Below are 23,619 nucleotides of genomic sequence, written 5' to 3' on the forward strand. Positions count from 1 at the left end.
AGACTGAGAAAGTGGGTATACCTCCAGAAATTACCTAACGGAACCCCCCTCATCTTATAGAAAATAAACTTGAGGTTAGAGAAATGATAAGACTTTTTAAACATCATATTGCTAGCTCTTGGAAGACCCCTCATTAAACTCAAGCCCTTTAACCCTCAGGACTGTAAAATGTGTACACACCAGGCTGAGATGGTTGCTGAAGCCTTCCAGCTCTGAAATTCTATAATTGTGCTGAAGTTTAATATGTACTCTTCCACATTTTCATTCACAACCGCCATCTCTGTGAATGCATATGCATTTCAAATTTTTGAAAATAAGATGCCATTTGACAATCTCCCCAGGGATCTGACTTGAAATCAGAAAAGGAAAGGAACATCTGATCTCAAGCTAAACTGAAAAAACAGATCATATACTGGGCAGTATGCCTTAAGCTTGAAAGTCCTCCACTCCACCCATGGGGAAATTTCAAATATATTATTGACCAAAAATCTCACTTTGATGCTTAGAGTAGCCCTGCAAATACTCAATTGACTGACTTGCTCTGTGGAGTTTCTATAGTTCTTCAGCAAGAATGTGTTCAGATTTTTATAAGTGTTAAAGAGTTGTAGGATGCTGTGCTTAAGTTTTGACTATTATCTTCTTGAAGACTGTATGAATAGTTTCATCAAGAATGCTTTTGTGGAGATGCAAAACAAGACCTGCCTCCAAAGTATAATTTGAAGAGCCTGAAGGAAGTTCCTTGTCTGCCCCCTCCAAAAAAAATCTCTCCAACTTGGACCTAACATATGCTTGATATTTCTACTTTTCCCATTCTTTTAAATTTTGGACACCTGTGAAGACTTGCAACACATGTTAACTTATTAGGTCATGAAGTACGAGGCCTAGCGACCAATGAGGGAACATGGCACTAGACAGATCAGCTTTGATTGGAGAAAGAATGATGGCCCCGGAGGAAGGAGACTGTTGGTGCTGCAGTGGGAATCCTGATTGCTGGAGGGAAGTTTATGAGCACCAGGCCCCTGGGAAGTCTGGAACAGATCAACATACGAGGGCACAGGCAAAAGAATGTCCCAGAAGAGAAGACATTCATCCTTGGTTTACAATTCTCTCTCAAACCAGTGTCCACGTTACCTTTGACATTGTAACACTGCCTTAGGTTTCCATATACCATGGAATCTCAAGCATGCCGACAGCACCAAGCTGAAAATCTCAGTGTGCAGTTTCTTCATGGCAGGCAGGTCACCACAGCTGCCATTGTCTGTGTTTTACAGTATGAGAGAAAGTGGAGGAGTGTGCTTTACAAAGGCTGTCATGTCCTCAGTAATCCTTCCCTTGCTTGAAATCAGAACTATCTTCATTTTCTCTATGGTAGATTTTTTATAAACCTTTAGGAGGCACATAGAAGACTTGGAATGAGTGATATTCAGTCTTGCCTTGAATCTCAACAAATTTGTCATTCTTCACTCCTTAAATTATGGTGTATTTACCTGACAAAAAACCAATCTCGCAAATTAGATAGTTGTGCAAGAAAAAAACAAACAAAATAGTGGTTTGATTAAATTCACTGCACAAAAGCTAAATATTTAAAATGATTCTAGGCCATAAAGCTTATACAAACCATGATTGAAATATTAGTATTGTCATCTTCTTTTGGAGTGCTGTTTAATTTGGTGAACCTCAACATAGGTAGGACGTGGAGAATTTCATAATGATTAAAAGAAAAACAAGGAAATGATTAAAGCCTTAAGAAATTCTACTGAAAGAGTAAGGTTTCCACTTCACTAGTCTAAAGGTTTCTTGAGAATAGGGTTGGTACCTCAAGCTCATTTGTGTCTCGCCACATATACTTTTCACATAGTAGGTGCTCAATAAACACTTCTTGAATTTGGTAATGATGTGGATACAGAGAAAAAGACTCAGAGTGCATTAGATGCATTTAGGGTCTACGTTACATAGCAGTTCCTATTTCTTAATTTGACAGTTTAAGAAGATCAGAGTTATTCTTTTCTGAACATTTAAAAGAGGTAGAAACATAAAGTTTTGTAAAATTTTTGTGTTCTTACTAGACAAAAGGGGAAATAGACCATAAGATTTTTCAGTACCTCTTCAAGCCATACAATTATTTTCACTTTTATATAACAGCAAATAGGATATCACATTAAGATGAATAATTTAACCAATTCATTGTCCATACTTAGTCAGAAAGATTTTTCTAAAGTGCAAATCTGATCATGTCATTTCCCATTTAAAACTGTTCAGTGATTCCCTATTGTCATCAGAATGGGATCTAAACTCTTCTTAATGGTTTCCTCATTATTATTTGGTCCATGATTTCTGGCCTCAACTCCTTCCCAAACTTACACCACCCCCTACTAGTAAGGATGCCCTCCTCCAATTTCAACTTATCTGACCTATTTTGAGTGTCCCGAACACTCCGTGCTTTCGTTTCCTTTTGGGCCTTTACATGTTGTTCTTTCTGCCGGGAATTCTCTCCCTCAGTCCTTTGCCTACTTACTCATTCATTTAATTTTTTTTCTTGTAAGCTGTAAATATTTCAAATAATTAAACATAAAGATAACAAATAATATAATAGATGACAATTTAGCATCTAAATTTAAAAGATATTAACATTTTACATTTTAAAAAACAATTCATTTAAAATTAATTAAATTTAAATTAAATACTGCATCTCCCTCCCTTCTGCTCCCTTCCAATGAAGGAGCCTCCTCTCCCCAACATTGTGTATCATTCCCATTCATTTTTGGTACTTTTATAAATTTGTGTACTTTTATAAATTACATATTTATAATTTGGTGTTCAAAAGTAGGAAAAGTAAAACTATAGAGTGTATAAGATGTAAGATATTAGTCAAATAAAAAGAGGTGAATATTCCAAAGGAGTATTTCTTTGAATTTCTTAAGTTGTACAGGTATACATATATTGTAAAGAAGTAAGAAATTAAGACCAGAAACAAGAGAACTCCGTCTTAATCTCAAATCAGAGTCTGGGGTGCAAAAGTCTCTATATGAGACTTAAGTAGTGTTAATAAAAAGACATGAAGTTTTACCCATTTGTAAGGCGGTAGATGTGATACGTTGCTGTGTAAGAGTATCTCCAAAGCTGTCAGGAAGAAGAGGCAAAGACAAATCATGATTCTTAAAAAGCTTAGGTCAATAATGTATAATCATAGGTCATTCAATTCAAGGTTCAGAATTATAAAAGGACTATTTTCACAAAGCACTAGTAAAGACATGTTTCAATTCTAAATGAGTCTCATTTAAAGAGTTTTACTGTGGACTTTTGTGCTGTTCGTCCAAATTCCAGAACTAATCTCAGCAATGATTCAATCCTCACTCCATAAAAAGCATATCCAAAGACATTTCTTAACATAAAAAGCTTTTCTCTGACACACTCTACCCTAAAAAATGTTCCCCTTATGCTTTACCTTGATTGAAGTAAAACCACTACAATTTCCAAGTCCCATAAAGATTACCCTGCACCTGGGTAATTATTATGATAATAACCCTTTAAAATTGGGTGAAGAGAAGTTATTCGACCTATAGTTTTGTTGCTAAATGCTTGCTTTTCTTTGAGCATAGTTTTTTAAAATAGTAGAGACTGAAAAAATAAATAAGAGATATATAGCATGTAATTCCTCCAGAAAAAAACTGCTCGTTTCTCATTAAGTTTATTTGTGCTGTAGTTAGTGAATAAAGCAAGTATTATTCTGGATTTTGTTTCCTAAAGGGCTTTCAAACTTTTGGCAAAGAAGCTCCAGTGGATTGAAACATATCTTTCTGAAGATTGCAGGTGACCAAGACCTGGTCCACTGGAAAATAATCAGCTGTCTGAACAATGGGGAAGGGGCAAGCTTGACTTTTCATTCTGTGTATTAAGGGAGTTTAGCATCTCAAGTAGAATATGAAAAACGGCAGTTAAAACAAAAGGTTCTTGATCTAAGAGTAACTATTAGAAGTTGAATTTGATAGTAAATTCTTCTTCCCTTTTACCAGCATAAGTAGAAAAAATAAGGTGATTATCTTCCATCCACAACTTCATTCAGGAGGGGGAAATTAAGTAAGGCCTAATAGTCCAGCTATGTGGGATTCTCCTACACTAGGCTTTCGAAGACACAGATTTAAAACCCTGGTCTACCAGGGTCAATTTTTATATATATATATATATATATATATATATATATATATATATATATATATATATATATATATATATATATAAATATACTGACTGTGGAGAAAAGGGAACCCTCTTGCACTGGTGGTGGGAATGTAAATTGAAACAGCCACTATGGAGAACAGTACGGGGGTTCCTTAAAAAGCAAGTGAATTCAATAAGGTATATCTTGATTTTTCCATTTTCAATAATAATAAATATCAACAAGGTTAAAATATGTGAGAATTGACTAATGATTCATGATACCAAATAACTTTTTTCTGATGAATATCAGTGTCCCCAAAATAAGTTTTTCCCTTAAGATGAAAGTAGTTTCCACTACTTGATGATAACCAGACAAGAATGCCAAATTCTGAATTATTTGTATATGTTTCTGTTATGCTTTGGGAGTTCAGCTAGAATTGCATCAATTTCTTGAATATTTAGAGATAAAGATAGACTCTTGCTTCCTCTTACTTTTATAAACCAATCTGTGGGCTAGTAGGAGATACAATCAGATAAGCCCAAATTAAATAGTCAATACCTTTGAATAATCACTTTCTAGATATGCAAATTGCCGATCAGGTGATAAACCATAACTTGAAGCATTCACACTTTTCTGAAATTATGAAGAAGTTGATTAGAATACAGAAAAAATAACAGAGCCATATAAATTTGTAGTTCTAAAAGAATATTATATCATCGATATACTTCCACATATACATTCAAAGCAATTTTTAAAAAGTTTAAGTAGTATCTACTGTATACAAAGAAATTTACTACACATTAGGGGATGAGGATGTGATAAATAGGATATACTTCGTGATTTCAAGAAGCTTATAATAGTAAACTTCTAAATAAATAACATTACAATTTAGAAAATTTTATAAAAGAGATATAACATTGCAAAAGTGTTAAACAGGAAGTGATTGAATGCAAATGATAAGATGGTTTGTTGCACAGAGAAGGAGAAATATCAGCTGAGCTTGACTCTAAAACATTATTAGGCTCTTAAAGGTAGAGAAAGTAGGTCTGAGAGTCCAGGAGGCCAGAATAACATGTGCCCATGTATCATAGGACCAGTCACTGAGCCTTTATTAGGTACTGTCCTAAGCACTTTCAAATGTTACTTCATTTAATTCTTATACTAACCCAAAGAGGTATTATTATTCCTACTTTACAGAGGAAGAACCTGAGGCATGGTGAGGATGGAATAATATGGAATCTTACCCAAGGCTCCATAACTAGTAAAAGACAGAGCCAGGATTTGAACCTCAGTTTGCCTGACTATAAGAACTGAGTTTGTACATTTTATCTCATAGGATACCTGTTCTGCAGAGGAAGAAAAATGCTAAGTGATTTGAGCGGGCAAGTGCAATAATCTAGTGTGACCAGAAGAGAGAATGGGAGGATAACTGTGGTGGGGGATGGTGCTGAGAAGGCAGGTTGGGTCCAGATCAGGTGCTCAGTTTGTACTCTGTTCTTTGGTCAGTGAAGAGCTGGCAGAGGTTTTTGAGGAGGAAGATAATGGAGGATACATACCATGGTGGTATTACTCAAAATAGTATATGATTCTCCTGTTTCAATATTATAAAATATTATATTATTATCTGTAGATTGACGAAGATATTCTTGTCCTTTAAACAAGAAGGAAAACAAAACTTGAAATGATCTCCCTTAACAGGAAATACATTTATAACAAAGAGAAGCCTCTCTTATTTCACATACTGACTTTCTTCTTCCTCTCTGTCTGGTACATATTGCTTTGTCAAATTTAAAATATGATAGTAAGTTGATGGTGGAAGGGAGGAAAGGGTTGTTTTTCTACATTACACAAAAATGCCATATTTGCTAGTAGGAGCCTTATTCTAACCAGTTCAGGGTGCTTAGGAGTCAATTTGGATTTTCTCTGTGTTACAAAGAGAATAAACCAGTTTAAAATTGTATGTTTCTTCTGCAATAAAAAAATATATATTCCATTTAGGCCGTGTTTGACTTAGTTTAAAACCTATTTTATATGCTTATTATTTTCTAAAGAGAAAATGAAAATATTCTATTTTGTTTAGTGGCACTTTAGACATAAATTATATATAATATAAACAATTTAGTTACTCTTACCACTTGTTTGATTAGACTCATTTGACTACATACTGTTTTGAAAAACTATATGTAAGTATCAATTTTATGGACCTTAAAGGATTTGTCTTCAAGTTAGGATTTGTTCATTTCTCAGATTATCTAGATTAACAATGGAATTTTTCGTTTGGTAAAATACTCATGACCTCTTCTAAATAGGTGCTTATTTCCCATTCTGAAAAGCTATATATATCATATGATCAATTTATTCTAACAGTGCATTCTCAGATTTTACTGTTCTGCTAAAGCTACTACTCTATTGGCATCATTACTATTGGACAAACCCTGTCTAAATAGTTCTGTGAAAAAATATTTTGTTGGCCACTTGACTTATCTAAATAATTGCTGTTTTTATCCATTTCAACTAAGATGGCTTATGTTACCATAGAGAATTGTTGGCAATAAAAATAAAAACCAAAAATCATACATTTAAAAAAAACCCAAACGGTAAATAAATAATTCACTTACCTGAAATCCAGTTTGGAAAAAATGTTTTATAAGAAAATGTCCCATTTAAAATATCCCTCAGTGTGAGTGCTCTTGTTGTACTTCCTTCAGAGTTATGAACTTTGGGGGAGGAAGAAACATATTATTACTTAAAAGAAGATGAATAACTCAAACGTCTCTCATCTGTTATTCCTCATATAATGAAAAGGTCTGCCATTACTAAATCCTTGTTTAACTCTTGTCTTAATAGCTCTGAGTAGTATTTCCTTTTTGATAGACAAGCTAATGAGGCTTAGAGAAGTAGTTTGATTGCCTGGAAAGGAACACTGGTGGGAAAATCTCGAGGAGTGTGACAGGGACCATGCTGAGCAGCAGGGACATTATTCTTCAGACAGTGAAGAATTTTCAGAGGTTTTTAAGAAGAAAGATGAGATGAGGTTCCAATAACTCTAGGTCTTGCAAAGCTGGGATTGCAGACCATGCAGGTTTCACTAAAAACTTAGCCTTTTAAGCAGTTCATTGTAGTTCCTCACATATGCTTGGCTTGGATTTCTACTGATTTATCAGTGATATATTTTAGCATCCCAATTGGTCAGATGACATCATCCAGAATCCTTACTTTCAGACATGTCAAGAAAGGCATTAATGAAGGTAGATAATTTCTTATCCTGGCTAGGGGTTTTTATAAAGAGAAAATGGACCAGAAGAAAAGTAAACCACATCATCTATACAAATGACCTTGGAAATTCCAAGAGTAGAGGTTTTCCATATAAAAACTAACCTAAAGTCGCTCACAAACCACAAGCAAATTTCTCCTGTATTTGAACCCTCCAAAACAATTTTATGTTTCAAACGTGATTTCCATTATCAGAACAAATTCATTATAGAGCCCTGAAACAGTCAGATATACCAGAAACTCTGGCAACCAACTTCCAATCCTTCTTCAATCCATATTCCTGTTCTCCATCCCTCCCACCTTACCCCTTCTCCAGGTCATCACTTACAGAACCAAAACTTAGAAAAGTGTCCTATACCTTGAATAGCATATATGAATCTGGTATTTGTTCATGTAAAAATAAAACTGTCAAAGATGAGCTCACATTTGTATCTTCCTGCTAAACTCTTCCACAGCTTTCTATGACTCTTAAGGTAAAGACCAAAAATGTTAGTCTGGACTATAGGCCCTAGCTGGTCTGGAATGGTCTACCTCTCCAGCCCCTTCTTGCCCCACTCTCACTACTTTGTAGACTCCAAACATGCTGGACTTTCTGTTTCTCAAATACTGATTTCTTTCGCCGGGGCTACTGAACCTCTTCCCACCTTCTTCCTTCTCCTTATAACTTCTCTTCAGCCTTTAGTGCTTAATATAAGTGCCACTTTCTCTGGGAAGCCCCTCCTGATCCCCTGGTTTAGGTCTGGTTCCCTTGTTATACATCACCATAGGCCAGGTTCCCTTTTTTAAGAACATTTGTCTTGGTTTGTAATCTTGTATGTATTTGAGTGATTATTTTATTCATATTTCTTCACCTTCCTGGTAGCTATAAGAACATAATTGGCTGATAAACCCCTATGCAACCAGGCACTAAATACTTAATAACATTAGATTATTCTAATAATCATCTTTGTACAGGTTCTTTGCATCCTAAGTGAGGTTGTACATGCCATACAATTATTCATAATGAAAGTGCTTCTATTTAATTAAATGGTCTTGTGAAAAATTCATACCACTGATTTTATAATTTCCATTCTATGAATAAAATACTACCATTTTATTGCAACAGCATTAGTATAATTGCTAAGTATTTTAATTCAATTTTATTTAACTCTCAAGATCAAATTGTAATCTGTTTCTAATATAGTCAAGGGGAAATTCTAACACTATTTAAAATGGAAATTATTTTCCTTTTGAAATATATTTAATTTGTGTCCTCACAACCCTGAACATACAGATGAAAAAAATTTTAATTTAGAGAATTCCTTTATTGTGAATACGAAAAAACTAGGTAATTGTTTTTCTTTAAACTTTTTTCAATATTAATTCAATAAATGAATATAGTCTTGGTGATATCTTTTTTTGTCTAGCATAAATAATGGTTTGATTATGGCTAATGACTTATATAATAGATTTTCCTATTTAAGTATCCTTGCATGTAATTTTCCTTACTTGCAATTATGTTTAATTGAGAAATTCTTAGCTATAATTAATCTTCATTTTTATAGAAGGTTAAATTAAGTGAGCTAATTCAAGTGAAACATTTAGCTCTATGCTTGGCTGTCAATAAATGTTAGCTTTTGTTATTGTCATAGCTTATCAGTAGTCTTCAAATAAATATTTTTGATCATTGTTTCTCAAACTAATTTGACCACTGGGATTGTTTTTTTAATATCTACTGAAATCACAGTATGGGAAATGCAGTTTCAGATTAAGCTATTAGTATATGTAATTAAGGTTAACTTTTATTTTAATATAATGGAATTCATCAGTTATACTTAGAACATCTTGGTCATCCTAGGGCTCCATAAGTGAAATAGTCCAATTATGATCATAAATAGAGTTAGTACTAATATCCCACATATGAATAAATAAAATTTATAAAAAACAAGAGTTTCAAATTATTTTAAAAATTCCTACTCATTTTCCTTTTTTTTTTTTTTTTTTTTTTTTTTTTTGCGATACGCGGGCCTCTCACTGTTGTGGCCTCTCCCGTTGCGGAGCACAGGCTCCGGACGCGCAGGCCCCGCGGCCATGGCTCACGGGCCCAGCCGCTCTGTGGCATGTGGGATCCTCCCGGACCGGGGCACGAACCCGTGTCCCCTGCATCGGCAGGCAGACTCTCAACAACTGCGCCACCAGGGAAGCCCCATTTTCCTTTTTTAACATTAATAATCATGCTGATCCTTATCAGATTTCCCAAAAAGATTTCAAGGGTTAGTTATTTATTCCTTTTAACCTCTAATTTAGATTATCCTCAAAAGTTACATGAGATTATATTTCATATTACTTCCCAGTTAGTCATTTATTTTAAATGGGTGCATAGTAGTTATAAATACCAATGATCTATAGAGAGAACTTAACATATGTCATATAACTCAATATCTATAAAGCAATATAAATATATATTAATTGTACTACTAATTACTGTAATTATAATAAGCCCCACCAGCACCAATGAAGTGATAAGGGGATATACCGAACACATCCAGAGGAGCCAGCTGTGTTTATGTGGAAATAGGCTTGTGGCACAGATTTGGGGTAGGTGATTACTCCTAACCTCACATGGGCTCAGAAGGTGTGATTATCCTGGCATCAGGCTGGGCTCAGAGTGATACCAAATCAAATGGGGAGAATTTAAATTAGGCATTCTTCTCTTCCTGCTGAAAATGACCACATATTCTTAGATGCAATAGAGTAATGTATCTGCTCTAAGATGATGCTTTAGGTCACATATTAAGAGTTATAAGACATGTACTTAGAATTTCCAATCCAAGTTCTGGTCCTTTGTACTAGCCAGGACAGTGCTCGGCATACAGTGGAAGCATGATAAATATTTGTTGAATGAAAAAATAAATCAACTGGACAGATTTTATTTTAGTTTGTTTTCACTAATTCTCCCCCAAAGATACACCTGCCCTTACTCTTTATCCTCCTGTCCTGTGTTGTAAATTTCATGTATAATTCTACCTGGACATGCCATCCTTTAAATATGTATCAGAATTTTGTCCTTGGAGTTAACTGGAGTGCTTGTTTGAAAAGCAAGTTTCCTAGTCCTTATCTGAAATCTACTGATTCAGAATCTCTGGGGATAAGGCCCTGATTTTCAGTTTTTACCAAGCCCCGCAAGTGATTCTTCTGCAAAGAATCCAAATTTAGTGATTTCACTGAATCTATTGTACTTGGTTCAATGTTCTCCTGTGCCTGTCGGTGGAATGGCTCCTTGCTTATAAACCCCTGGTAGGTGAATGGGTCTGGCCTGCATAACAATTCACACTTCATGGACAGACTCCCCCCAGCTAATGTTAATCATGGCTTTCAAGGAATGTTAATGGTCTCCTGTAATGTTTATGTCCCTATTCAGTCCTCTTGCTCATTGTCCAGATGGACTCTTCTTTAGGTACATTCCCTCTGCTGATCCTTGAGCAGTGGAGAAAGGGCAAAGGGAGTGATTCTGCCCCAGATTAGATTTAAACAAGATAACAGGGAAAGCACTGGTAGGGGAAGGGGTCATTGTTTTCTAGTGTTTTGAATGTGTGTGTGTGTGTGTATGCATGTGTGTGTGTGTGTTTCTGTGTAAGTCAGTATAAAATGCATCTCTATGGCATCAATCACACTAAACAAGTTCTAGTCACCTGAAAAATATTCCACTAATAATTACTGAATGAATACGTGGATTTTCATGCCTTTTTCCAAATAATGTTTTAATGTTGAATTATAATCTTTTGATTATTTTGGAAGTTTAGTTTTGGCATCTACAATTTTTAAACTCTAAGTAGCTGAGCAGAAGTAGAAAAGAATTCTGAGAGCATATCTCTCTTCTATACGTAACTGACACTCACTTAAAGCTTAATTCTTGACAGTGTCCCTATAGTCAATTTGGCCCATCTTTAGCACAGTTATTTATACACTGAAGAACACTCCAATTTACTACAGTTTAATTATTTGCATTTTCAACTTTTTAAAGCACAGCTGGAAATTATTTCACTTATAAATCCAAGAAATGACAATTCACAGAAATGATTCCCAAGTAAATAATGATTCACTATTCTCCTAATTCTTTCTTAAAACTTTGTATTTATTCTTTATTAGGGTTCTATTTCTATTTCTGCCATTTAATTTTCTAGTCCTAAAAAATTACAAATAAGTATCAGAACAGAGACATCTGATGTCAGCTCCAATATTCATCATAAATTAAATGAGAAAATATGGTTTATTAAGTGAGCACACGAATGGCTGGTAGGTCTTTTTGTTCTCACTTTCATACTTGTTTTGGAGCTGATGCTTATGAGGTCACCCCAATGAAAGTGAGGTGGGCTCCCAGGCACACTGCACCTGTCTCTCTGCTGGCTGTGCAAAGATGTTGTCCTCAGATAGGCAATGTCTCCAGCCATTGCATCAACTCATGTTTGTTTTTGGAGTGAGCACCACAGGGGCAAATGTTGGAGATATTTGGTTGGGAAATAAACTATTTAAAACTAATATTATATTTGGACAAAGACTGACAACTTTGAAAAAAATGGAACTGAGGTAGCTTTAGGCCAGTAATAAGTGTTATAATTTACTAAGTTCTAATAAGTACCAAGCACTCTGCCTGCGTGGTCCTGTGAAACACTCACAGCAATTCTCTAAGTACTATTATTAACACCATTTTACAGATTAGGAAATGGAAATTAAAGAGTTAAAGTAACTTGCGTAATACATAACAGAGCTGGGGTTTAAATCCAGCTCCATCTAATCTTAGAGACTGGACACTTTACCACTACCTTTTGATTTAAAGTGAAAGCATACGTGTGATAAAACAAGACAAAACAAACACAAAAATAAGGTCAAGAACCAAGCAACACACAAGGGGGGTTGAATAATTATACCTCAAAATGAACGTTAAGAGAAAATGAGACAGTTTGAGTTTTGTCAAAGCAAAGAGGTTGCTATAAGCTTTCAATGTCTCACTGAAGAATGTAGTAGCTCTCAGTTCTGAAAGAATTTCCCATGGTTCTCTCTACAGGTAACACTGATCAACATATGTCACTCAAAGTTATTGTCAGGTTTAAGTTCATTTTGTGTATTATGTTATTGTTGTGCTATGTTAATTAGGGCTATTTTTTTCATGATCGCTGAAGCAGTAAAGGTCATAGGGTATGGTCAACATAATGCACAAGAACATGTTGGTAAATGCCAAATATTTTGGTGACCCTGAAGATGAAAATAAACCTCATCTATATCTGAAGGCCCACTTAATCTCCTTTGCCAGCTCATTTTCCTCTAATCTCTGCTTTAAGTTGTGGTGTGGCTTATATTAGTTTTACTTGGGACCTCAGAAAGAGTCACTTTCCTCAGCCATTTAATTCTCCCAGGGTTTCTATCACATCTTCTTAGCTGGCTCACATCCACCCCCACTGACACCCCTCACCCCTCACTGGATTTCTTCTCTGAGATCCAGACGATATATTAAACTTCCTCTTTAACATCTCCACCTGCATATCTCACAGGCACTTCAAAATCAGTATGTCTAATAGGTAACTAATGAGAACCTACTGTATAGCACAGGGAATTCTACTCAGTGCTCTGTGGTGACCTTAATGATGTTGAGTCTCTTTTCATGAGCTTATGGTCACTTTTATATCTTCTTTGGGGTAAATGTCTATCCTTTGTTTATTTTTTGAATTTGGTTATTTGCCTTTTATTATTGATTTGTAAGAGTTTTAAAAAATATATTCTGGATGCAAGTTGCATATCAGATGTATGTATGTGCAAACATTTTCCCCCCATTTTGTGGGTAGTCTTTTCACTTCCTTGATGATAGCCTTTGCAACTAAAGTGTTAAATTTCAAAGAAGTCCAATTTATGTACTTTTTCCTTTGTTGCTTGTGCATTGGGTCATGTCTAAGAAACCACTGCCTAATCCAAGGACAAGAAGATTTATTCCTAGGTTTTGTTTTTAAGTGTTTTATAGTTTTAGCTCTTACATATATGTCTGATCCATTTTGAGTTAATTTTTATGTATGGTGTGAGGAAGTGGGTCCAACATTTTTTGCATGTTGATATCCAGTTGTCCAATTGTTGAAAAGACTTTCTCCATTAAGTTGCTATGGCATCCTTATTGAAAATCAATTAACCATAAATGTAAGGCTTTTACACTTATTTCTGGGCTCTCAGTTCTATTTGATTGATCTATATGTCTATCCTTTTTTTAAAATTTTATTTATTTATTTTTGGCTGCATTGGGTTTTTGTTGCTACGCTCAGGCTTTCTCTAGTTGCGGTGAGTGGGGGCTTCTCTTGTTGCAGAGCAAGGGCTCTAGGCGCATGGGTTTCAGTAGTTGTGATATGCGAGCTCCGTAGTTGTGGCTCGCAGTCTCTGGAGCGCAGGCTCAGTAGTTGTGGCACACGGGCTTCGCTGCTCCATGGCATGTGGGATCTTCCCAGACCAGGGCTCAAACCTGTGTTCCCTGCACCGGCAGGTGCATTCTTAACCACTGCGCCACCAGGGAAGTCCCTATATGTCTATCCTTATGCCAGTATCACATGGTCTTGATTATGTAAGCTTTGTAGTAAGTTTTGAAATAAGAAAGTGTGATTCCTCCAACTTTGTTCTTCATTTTCAATATAGCTATTATGGATCCCTTGCATTTCCATACGAATTTTGGAATCAGCTTGTCAATTTCTGCAAAAAAAAAAGTCATCTGGGATTTGGATAGGGACTGCATTTAATGTGTAGATAAATTTGGGGAGTATTGCCATCTTAAACATACTGTTTTCTGATCTATAAATATAGGATCTCTTTCCATTTATTTATATCTTTTTTGTATTGTCTATTGGTAATGTATAGAAATCCAATTGATTTTTTATATATTGATCTTGTGTTTTGCAAATTTTCTCAACTTGTTTATTAGTCCCAATATTTTTTGGTGAGTTCCTTAGGATTTTCTATAAACAATGTCATCTGCAGATAGAGATAGTTTTATTTTTTCCTTTCCAGTCTGGATACTTTTTATTTCTTTTCCTTATCTAATTGCCCTGGTTACAACCACCAATAAAATATTAAACTGAAGTGAGAGCAGACTTGATGTCTTGTTCTTGATCTTAGGGGAAGAGCACTGAATCTTTCACCAGTGTGATGTTAGCTGTGAGGTTTTTGTGGATGCCCTTTATCAGATAGAGGAAATTCCTCCTATTTCTAGTCTGTGGAGTGTTTTTACAATGAGAGGCTGCTGTGTTTTGTTAAATACTTTTTCTGTGTCTATTGAAATGACCATGTTGTTTTTGTCCTTTTTTCTATTAATATAGCTTATTATAGTAATTGATTTTTGGATATTAAACCTTGCATTCTTGGGATAAATCTCACTTGGTCTTGGTGAATAGTCCTTTTTATACATTGCTGGATTTGGCTTGCTAGTATTATGTTGAGTGTTTTTCCATTTATATTCATAATAAATACTGGTCTGTAACTACTATTGGTCTGTAACTTCTTTTCTTGTAATGTTTTTGAATATTTTTGGTATCACAGCAATACTGGCCTTACAGCATGAGTTGAGACGTGTTCTCCTTTATTTTTTGGAAGAGTTTGTGAAGGATTGGTAATAATTCTTAAAAAGTTTGGTAGAGTTTACCAGTAAAGCCAGCTGGGCTTGGGGTTTTCTTGGCAGGAAGTTAAAAATCACTAAATCAATTTCTTCAGTTGTTATAGTTCTATTCAGGTTTTCTATTTATTCTTGAGTGAATTGTGGTAGTTTGTATCTTTCTAGAAATCTGTTCTTTTCTTCTAAGTTATTTTTTGACAGTCTTTCTATCCTGTTCCTTTAAGGAGTCCTATCATATCAGTTTTTCTACCAAGTATAAAAACCATAATCAGTTTGAAAAAAATTTAATTTAGATATTAAGCAACGCTATTTTTTAAGTTATTAACAGGAATAAAGGTTAATAAAGATTGTAAATTATTCTGTTTTTACTACATAATTTTGGTTAATTCACAAGGATACTAAAATGAAAAATAAATTCTTTTCTCTATATATAATAACCAATAAGTAAGTAAAAGACTGATTAGTGTTGATTATCCCATTGAAATATTATTTTAATTTATGCCTAACATGTTGCTAGATTTTAAGGCTCAGTTTGACTGTCTCTGGTTCTTAAGAACCTTTAGCCTTGATTCCACCTCCCCTATTTGAACTTTAGAACATGTTTTTCTCAAGGACTATATATGACTAGATATTCTTGTGTAAGTTGTAACAATTCACTTTGGAAATCAGAGACAGGTAAACTCCTCTGCATAGTGGGAGTCATCCAAAGACTTGGATTATTTTCTAAATTATTTAGAATTTGACAAAACTCAAAGAATTTTCCAAGATTCATCTTCTGTGATTTTAAAATCCAAGTGCAAAGTAGAGAAATATAATCTGCAAGGTTGATGTGTTTACACTCAACTCAAAAGCTCTGTTATGTCCATGAACTTTCTGAAACTTTTCCTCAGCACTTTAGACTTCCCCATATTTCCTCCAAAAGAACAGTGAATAAATAAGCTTAAAACTCTTAAGATATTTGAGGGAATCTGTTTCACAGTTCTGAATGTTGATACTGGGAAAATTTTAAGCCTTAAAAACATATTCACATCTCCTTTGATGATAATTTGGTCTCACAAATATCTTATTTTATAAAAAGTGATTGTTGAGGTTATAATAGTAGTAATAGTAACAATAATGATAATAATAACAATGGTTTTCTGCCTAAAATATAGACATTCTAAATGATATTTATTCTTATAAAGTATTGATTTATATTCTGTCTAAATCATCTGTGACTTCAGATATCTTCTGAAATAAATTATATAAGGTATTACTTACTTAAGTAAGCAATCACTGTAAATTTTATATGTGTGTACAGTCATAAGTACATATGTATATATGTATTTTCCTGTGTTCATTTGTTTACATAATTTTGGCCTCACAGCTATCACTTTCCTTTTGATTCCTTGAACTTCCCAAATATACTTTCCTGCTTCAGAGCCTTTGTATCTGCTTTTCTCTCTGCATTGAGGATCTAGCCCCCAGCTTGCGTCCTTCCATCCTTAAGGTCTTGGCTCAAATATCATCTCAAAGAAGGCTTCCTTAACCACTTCTGTTTATGAACTGAATTGTGTCCCCCCAAAATACATAAATTGAAACTCTAACCCTCAATGGAACTGTATTTGTAGGTAAGTCCTTTAACAAGGTAATTAAGATTACATAAGACCATAATGGTGGAGGCTTAATCTGATAGAACTGGTGGTGCTCTTATTGGAAGAAGAAGAGACACCAGGAGTGTACATGCACAGAGGAAAAGCCATATGAGGACAAAACAAGAAGGCAGCCATCTACAAGCCAAGGAGAGAAGCCTCCAGAAAAACTAAACCTGACTATACCTTGATCCTGGACTTCCAGCCTCCAGAAGTGTAAGAATATAAATTTCTGTTGTTTAAGCCACCCAGTCTGTGATATTTTGTCATGGCAGCCCTAGATGTCTAACAGCCTCCACTCCAGTTGCTTTCTGTAGCACTTTTACGAATTTGAAATACTCTATTAATTCACTTATTTACTTGTTTATTATCAGATTGTCCTTTCCTAAGGCCAGAGACCTTGTCATTCATGCCTTATACCTGTGCCTGATATTTAGAGGGTGTTCAATAAATAATTCATTGAACAAATAACCAAAGTATGCAGGAACACAGTGGACTGGGCATTGTGGATAATGGATAACTATGGATGTTAATCTCTGTTTTTTCATATTCAGTATATTGTTATTTTTAATCTCAGGAAGAATACTATAGCTTCTTCAGTCCAAAGGTTAAAAATCCAAGTGTTTATAGGAGTCAAGCAGATGTTGTAAGTGAATATGGTACCTTGTGTAAATAAAATAGAAAATATTTTCTATTTTCTATTGGTGTATGTAGCAAACTGGAGAATTCATTGTCAATCTAAAGACAACTGCTTCTCAGCCGACTATTACCTTGGGCCCAATGTTGCCAGATCTAATATTTAAAAAGAAGCCAAAAGTGTACATTTCTATGTGAAATCTTTCTGATTTTAAAAAGTTGACAACTAATATAAACTTGTATAAAACACTGCAGGCCAAAACCACCACCACCACCAACAACAACAAAAAAAACAATAAAAGAAAAAGTGTGCAAAGGTAAACAGGAGGACTTCAGGGAGATCTGAGGCTAGGCTAATGATGGTTCTCCTTTCACAGAAGGTACTGGAGGCCCTCCCTGCCCAGGAGAACTTGGATTTCTCCACACTACATAATCTCCCTCTTCTTTCTCTCTCACTCAGTCTTATTCTGCACCCTCACCCACCTCAGCTTCCTTTATCATATCTCTTCCTTTCTTCAATCTTGCTTTTGCCTCAGAGCTGCCAATATCCTTTATGAGGGTCTTGCACACAAAATTTCTGAAAAAGTATTTGTTTTTGATCCAAGGAGGTGGGGGATAGGAACAGAGATTGTGTCCAGGGATAAGTACTCCCTATTCTCAGACTTAAGAAGAGCATTGTTGAAATCAAAATACATCACACAGAAGGCCTAGTTGCCATCTTTGTGTGCTAGGATGGAGAGCACAATAAAATGGTAGCTACCATTTATTAAGCTGCTACAAAATGTTAGAAATCTTAGAAAAAAATAGTTAGTGTTTATTGAGTGTTTGCTTATCACCATGTAGGGAACTCTATACTTGACAGAAATCAAGAAAAGTGCAGACAGCTCCCACAATTCCTTTCACAAAGGTCCAGGAATTCAGAAACTATTAATCATGAAGTACGGCGATATGGAATTTACTTGCAAAATTCTGTAGCTTCTGTTACTTTCCAATTCTAGCTTTTTGTTTGTTTGGTTTTTGTTTTGTCACCTCTGTATATCTCTTGAAACAAAAAGTCCTGTATTTATTCTTGGGGTTGGCGAAAATGAGGAAAATGTGAGGAGTTTAGTTTCCACTCTTGGTTTGGTTGCATCTTTACACAGGAAGAGGAGTGATGCTTGAGAAGACGAATCTCAAGAGAAAAAATAGAGACAGGAGAAAAGAAAGGGAATCGGTTGAAGAAGTAGGCTGAGGCCAAGGAGGACGGCCTGGGTCTAAGGGGTGGAAACTCATATGTGTTTCCCATTTTGTGAAAATAAAAATGGGAAAACTTGGCAATCCCAAACAAAGTTGTCTGTTATTTTTATTATTATGTGAGTGAGCTAAACGAATCTTTCTCATTTCACCATTCCATTGCCCTATTTGTTCCTAAAATCCTGCCTCATTCCTCCAAAGCTCTTTTAATCCTGAGATTGGTGTTCCTGGGACCTGCTCCCTCCTTGGAAAAGCCCCTCTCTCTTCTCCTTTCACTTAGACTCAGTGGTTTAAGTGAGCCAGTGGTCTCAGTGAACTCCTGATCTCATATTCGTGGTGATGGCTGAGCATCCATTCTGGGTGCTTACCGTGCTTTCAGAAGAAAGTCTAAACTGCAGTATCTTTGTTTCCCCAACTAGCACAATGATGGGTAGGTGGAACTCAGTTAGTTTAGTGGGACTAACTAGTGGGACTTCATTTGTTATTATATAAATAAATGAATGAGTGTTTCATAGGGGGTCTTTAATTTTATCAAAGGAAGACTGTTCTTATGCTGGCGCATATATCTTGGGTTAGGAATACGAGGGCACTTAAGGCAAATGTGATGTAATCGGATTTCTGATGAAGTGTGAAAAGAAGGCTAAAGAGAAGCTTATTTGGCACTGAATTTTCCATTCTTCCTTCCCCTTTCTCCTTCCCTTCTCCTGCCTTACCACCTCAGATCCTCCCTCACCAGCCACTGGGCAGATGTGAGACTGAGAACTGGACCTGAAGTTCCACACTGGGGTTGGCTGAGGAGCAGGGTGTGAGGAGAAAAGAGGGAAGTCATCAGAGTACACTTCACATCAGGGCTGCCTGGACCACTGACTCAAGGCAAGAAGAGTCTCAACCCCAGTCCTGCTCAGGAAAGTAGATAAATGAAGTGTCCCCTGTACAATTTACTTAAGTGACATTCTGATAAGTTCTTCAGCAAATTTAGAATAGAAAAAGAATGGTATTATGGAAGAAAATAGTTCTCAGCTTTTTTATGGTTTTCTGTTGCTGAAAGAGAACTAAAATTTCATTTGGGACTTCCCTGGTGGTGCAGTGGTTAAGAATCTGCCTGCCAATGCAGGAGACACGGGTTCAAGCCCTGGTCCGGGAAGATCCCACATACCCATACCGTGGAGCAACTAAGCCCGTGCACCACAACTACTGAGCTCGCGTGCCACAACTCCTGAGCCCACGTGCCACAACTACTGAAGCCTGCGCACCTAGAGCCTGTGCTCTGCAACAAGAGAAACCACCACAATGAGAAGCCTGCGCACCGCAACGAAGAGTAGCCCCCGCTCGCCACAACTAGAGAAAGTCCAAGTGCAGTGAAGAAAACCCAATGCAGCCCCAAATAAATAAAATATTAAATTACTTCAAAAAGACTTATAATAAATAAATAAATAAATAAAATTTCATCTGAAGCTTAAACTGATTATTTCACTCTATCTGAAAATTACTTTGCTCTGAGAATCTTCTGTTGGTTGAAACAGAAAATTAGCTTATAAAGAACATAGGGCTTTTATAATATATGTAGATTATAACATATATCTATGTTAAACTTGGGGAGAGGGTAAGGATTGGGATTATATATAATTAGACAAATATCTATGAATGTGTATACTTACATATTATAACTGTAGTATATTTCTTATTAGAAATTATGACTCTATAATTCCAAAGTGTAAATGCAGCCCATCCTTGCCTGTAGACAAGGTGCAGGCTCACCATAAAATCCACACACTTTTGTTCTCAGAACATTTGTTTCTGATGGAACAAAGTGTCCATTTCAAGTATTGGAGAGTTTTCTTTAAAATTCAGGAACTAATTTTGAATGTATTAACATCCAAAGGGCCAATAGGAACTAATTTACTACCTGACAATTGCTGGTGTGAGGAAAATATGGCCCCCAAATGAGGAAAGACACCGGTCTGAAAATAATTTTAACTTGAAAAAATATAAAAAATATGAACTCAGTCTATCTCAACAACCTCAGAATAATCTTGTGCTAGCAGAGAGGAATGAGGACTGAAAATCAACACTGAAGATACAAGAACATTGCCTTTGTTTTATTGGTTAGCCTCTTCATTTTGTAATTCTGTGAAAATCCCATGAGCATTTTGAAATTTTCAAAATATTTTTCTATATTTCATTTTTTAAAGCAACAAATCATTCAGGACTCATACTTTCTTCAGCTAAAGGCTGGTCATTGATCTGCCTTTACTGTCAGTTAGTTTTTAACCAAAGATATTTTCCACTTTAGCTATCATAAGATTTTAATATTTGCCTGTACAAACTTTTTTGCTTTCCCTGGACCCCAAGGCAGAAGACTTGTTATTATTGTACATTTTTCCTGTTTAGAACTTGAGCTTCTTTTCAGAGTTTCATAAAAATCTATTTCTCTAATATTACTGAAATATTTATAGACAGAGTCTTAATTTAAATCCAAACTAGCCCCCAACATCAGTCTCCCAAGTTTTAGCAAAGTGAGATCAATCTTAATCTAAGCTTTTCTAAAAAGGATAAATTTATAACTAAACATAACGCTTGCTTAATAATATTTAGTCTTCTAACTTGATTTTCTTGGCTACTGCATCTAGAACAACAATTTCACTTTTTCTATGCAGCTATTCTCGAGATCTCTATTCTTGACTGCCTCCCTAAATTTTTGGAAAGACTCATAATAAAAATTTCCATAGGTTCTGTTTTAACTTTTCCATTCTTACTCATCTTTACTTTCCATGAGGCAATCCAATAACGAAAGCAATGTTAGTTAAAAATATTGTCTCTAAAGGCCTGTCAAAGCTTGGAATTTAGCACATACTTTGCAGAGATGTAGGGGTGATATAGAAGAGCACTCAGGTTTTTCTATTGCTGAAATAATACTGGAAACCTCTTCCTACCCATGCCTTACATTCCTCAGTATTTCTGGTTGCTCAACAACATATCTGGGAGCTTATAAGTCTTCTTAGAAATAACAGATTTACTTTGGAAAATAAGCACTTAGGAAATGTTCGATCACTTGTGACCAAGCACTAGTGCATTTTCTGAACTATTCTAGGCAGACAGAGCAAATTAGAGAAAATTCTTACCTCTTGAAGGACGTAAGACAATGCACATCACCAATAAGGCAAGCACAGCAGAAGTGGCAACTCCAAGTACAATTTTTAACCATGTCTACATAAAATAAAGAAAATTAGACATATAAATGGTTTCTGCTAAATAGTAGAATTGGCAAGCTTTTGTTTACACCTAAATCCTCTTTCTCCCTCCCCATAAAGCTTTTGATTGTCTTCCACTGATCTGGCTATAATTGCTGGAATTCTTCCAGCTCTGCAAGGAGAAATGTTTCTACAGTATATTTAGAACAAATTTCCCAATCCCAACCCACTCCAGGAAGTACATACTTATGTACAAATCCTCACCTTCTAAACGATAGAGAACTCTGATTGCGCTCAATTCAGCCAGCCCCCATGCTTTAGCAAGTATCTGAGGCTGCATATACTAACCTTCATTTTTTCCAGATGTTTTTGAAAGTTAGCTAATTCTGACTTCAGAGCGTGGGTCACCGGATCTGTGAAAACCGTTGAAAGAAGTAAGTCTGTCTTCGTAGTTGGAAGCCGAAGCTAGGGCAAGGGTTTTTTTTCTTTCCACAGACTTTTGAATACCGTGCCAAATTTCAAAAGATTTCTGTAAAATCAGAAACAGATTTTGGGGGCGTTCTTGGCCTTGAAATGAACTGTGAGTGGCTCAAGGGAGGTTTTATAGCATTCTCATCCTTGTAAATTCTACACCAACATCTGCTTACGTTGCCACACAGAAGTTTTTTTTAAATTATTTTTTACAAGTTTAGGTTTTTGTTTCATTTTCTTCTAGAAATCACTTACAGATCACATTGGCAAGTCATTGGGTTTTGGATAACCTTTCTATTTGCAACCAAAAGAAGAATTTAAAATAATATAAATTCCAGGTGTGTACAGTACACATATATCTCACTTTTAGCAGGAAGAAAATTAAAGTCATATAAGATTTTGTGAGAAAGACACCACATTACTGCAATTTCTTTTCTTCCTCTGGGAGATTATGAGGTACTGCAGACAGAAATGTTTTTCTTTCAGCACAATTTCTTTGTCCATATAGCACCATATGCACTTTCAGTAAATACAGAAGTTTAAAAATTCAACTGTCTAAACCCACGACTGCTTTACTTTAAAGAAATAAAATGCCATCTGGTGAAATTTAGGATGGGTTAGGTGTGTATGCACAGGCCAGAAAGATGGAAAGATCAGTAAGAATAATTTACCAGCAGACCTTTGAAAGAATGAAAATGGCTTTGCAAAAGTGATATTTTTGCTTCCCTCTCAGAATAGCTTCTGAGAGAGGAGAACAGTTAGTAATTATAAAGCCTTTAAAATAAATAAAAAAGCGTTTGAAAAGAGAAGTAAGTTGTATGTACAATTTCATTTTGGATAAATTTACATAAATCCAAAGCAATCGGTCAACTTGACATCAGTAATATGGTAGTCTGAATTAAAACACACACACACACACACACACACACACACACCAGTTTCTTGGAGTATATTGGCTGGTTCAATGCAATTCATTTGGATAGATTCTGTTATTCCACATAAATACGGTTGTTAACTTACTGTCTTTTAGTTCTTCCACTAATGGTTTTCTTCTTTGGACATTTGTAATGGTCACAACCTGACTAAAACAAACTTCATGGTGAGCTTTCATGGATTTTTCATGAAAAGTTATGAGGAAATGTTCCTGAAATCTTTTGCTGTTTGCTTTATTCAACTGGTCTGATTACCATGGGAGGCTTTCTCCAGCAAAGAGCAGGACGGTGGCTTATGAACTTCCTCTTAAACATTCTCCAGACATCCCTCCCTGAATTCCAGCCTTATGAAACTTCTGTTGAGGAAAATGAGTCATTAAGCACTTACTGGCAGAGAGGTGTAACCACCCTGAGTTAGAGAGGAGCCCCTCCTTCCTTTCCAGTTGATGGGGCCAGCTCTTTACAAACTGAAACA

The 23,619-nt window shown here is 35.5% G+C and overlaps 1 protein-coding gene across 1 annotated transcript in view; it reads right to left on the bottom strand.

The window, feature by feature from the left end:
- FAP (fibroblast activation protein alpha) overlaps positions 1–23,323 on the bottom strand; it is a gene marked incomplete at its 5' end in the record, with an annotated part of 71,191 nt that extends 47,868 nt beyond the window's left edge. Inside the window, 7 exons of the mRNA XM_079710621.1 lie at positions 3,068–3,120; positions 4,718–4,792; positions 5,716–5,810; positions 6,778–6,876; positions 21,673–21,757; positions 22,090–22,154; positions 23,233–23,323. Of these exons, the coding sequence (XP_079566747.1) occupies positions 3,068–3,120; positions 4,718–4,792; positions 5,716–5,810; positions 6,778–6,876; positions 21,673–21,757; positions 22,090–22,154; positions 23,233–23,323 (563 nt within the window). The remainder of the gene's footprint in view (positions 1–3,067; positions 3,121–4,717; positions 4,793–5,715; positions 5,811–6,777; positions 6,877–21,672; positions 21,758–22,089; positions 22,155–23,232) is intronic.
- Between the last annotated feature and the right edge of the window lie 296 nt (positions 23,324–23,619).

Source organism: Hyperoodon ampullatus, assembly GCF_949752795.1.
Source record: "Hyperoodon ampullatus genome assembly, chromosome: 8".
Classification (NCBI taxonomy): Eukaryota; Metazoa; Chordata; class Mammalia; order Artiodactyla; family Ziphiidae; genus Hyperoodon; species Hyperoodon ampullatus.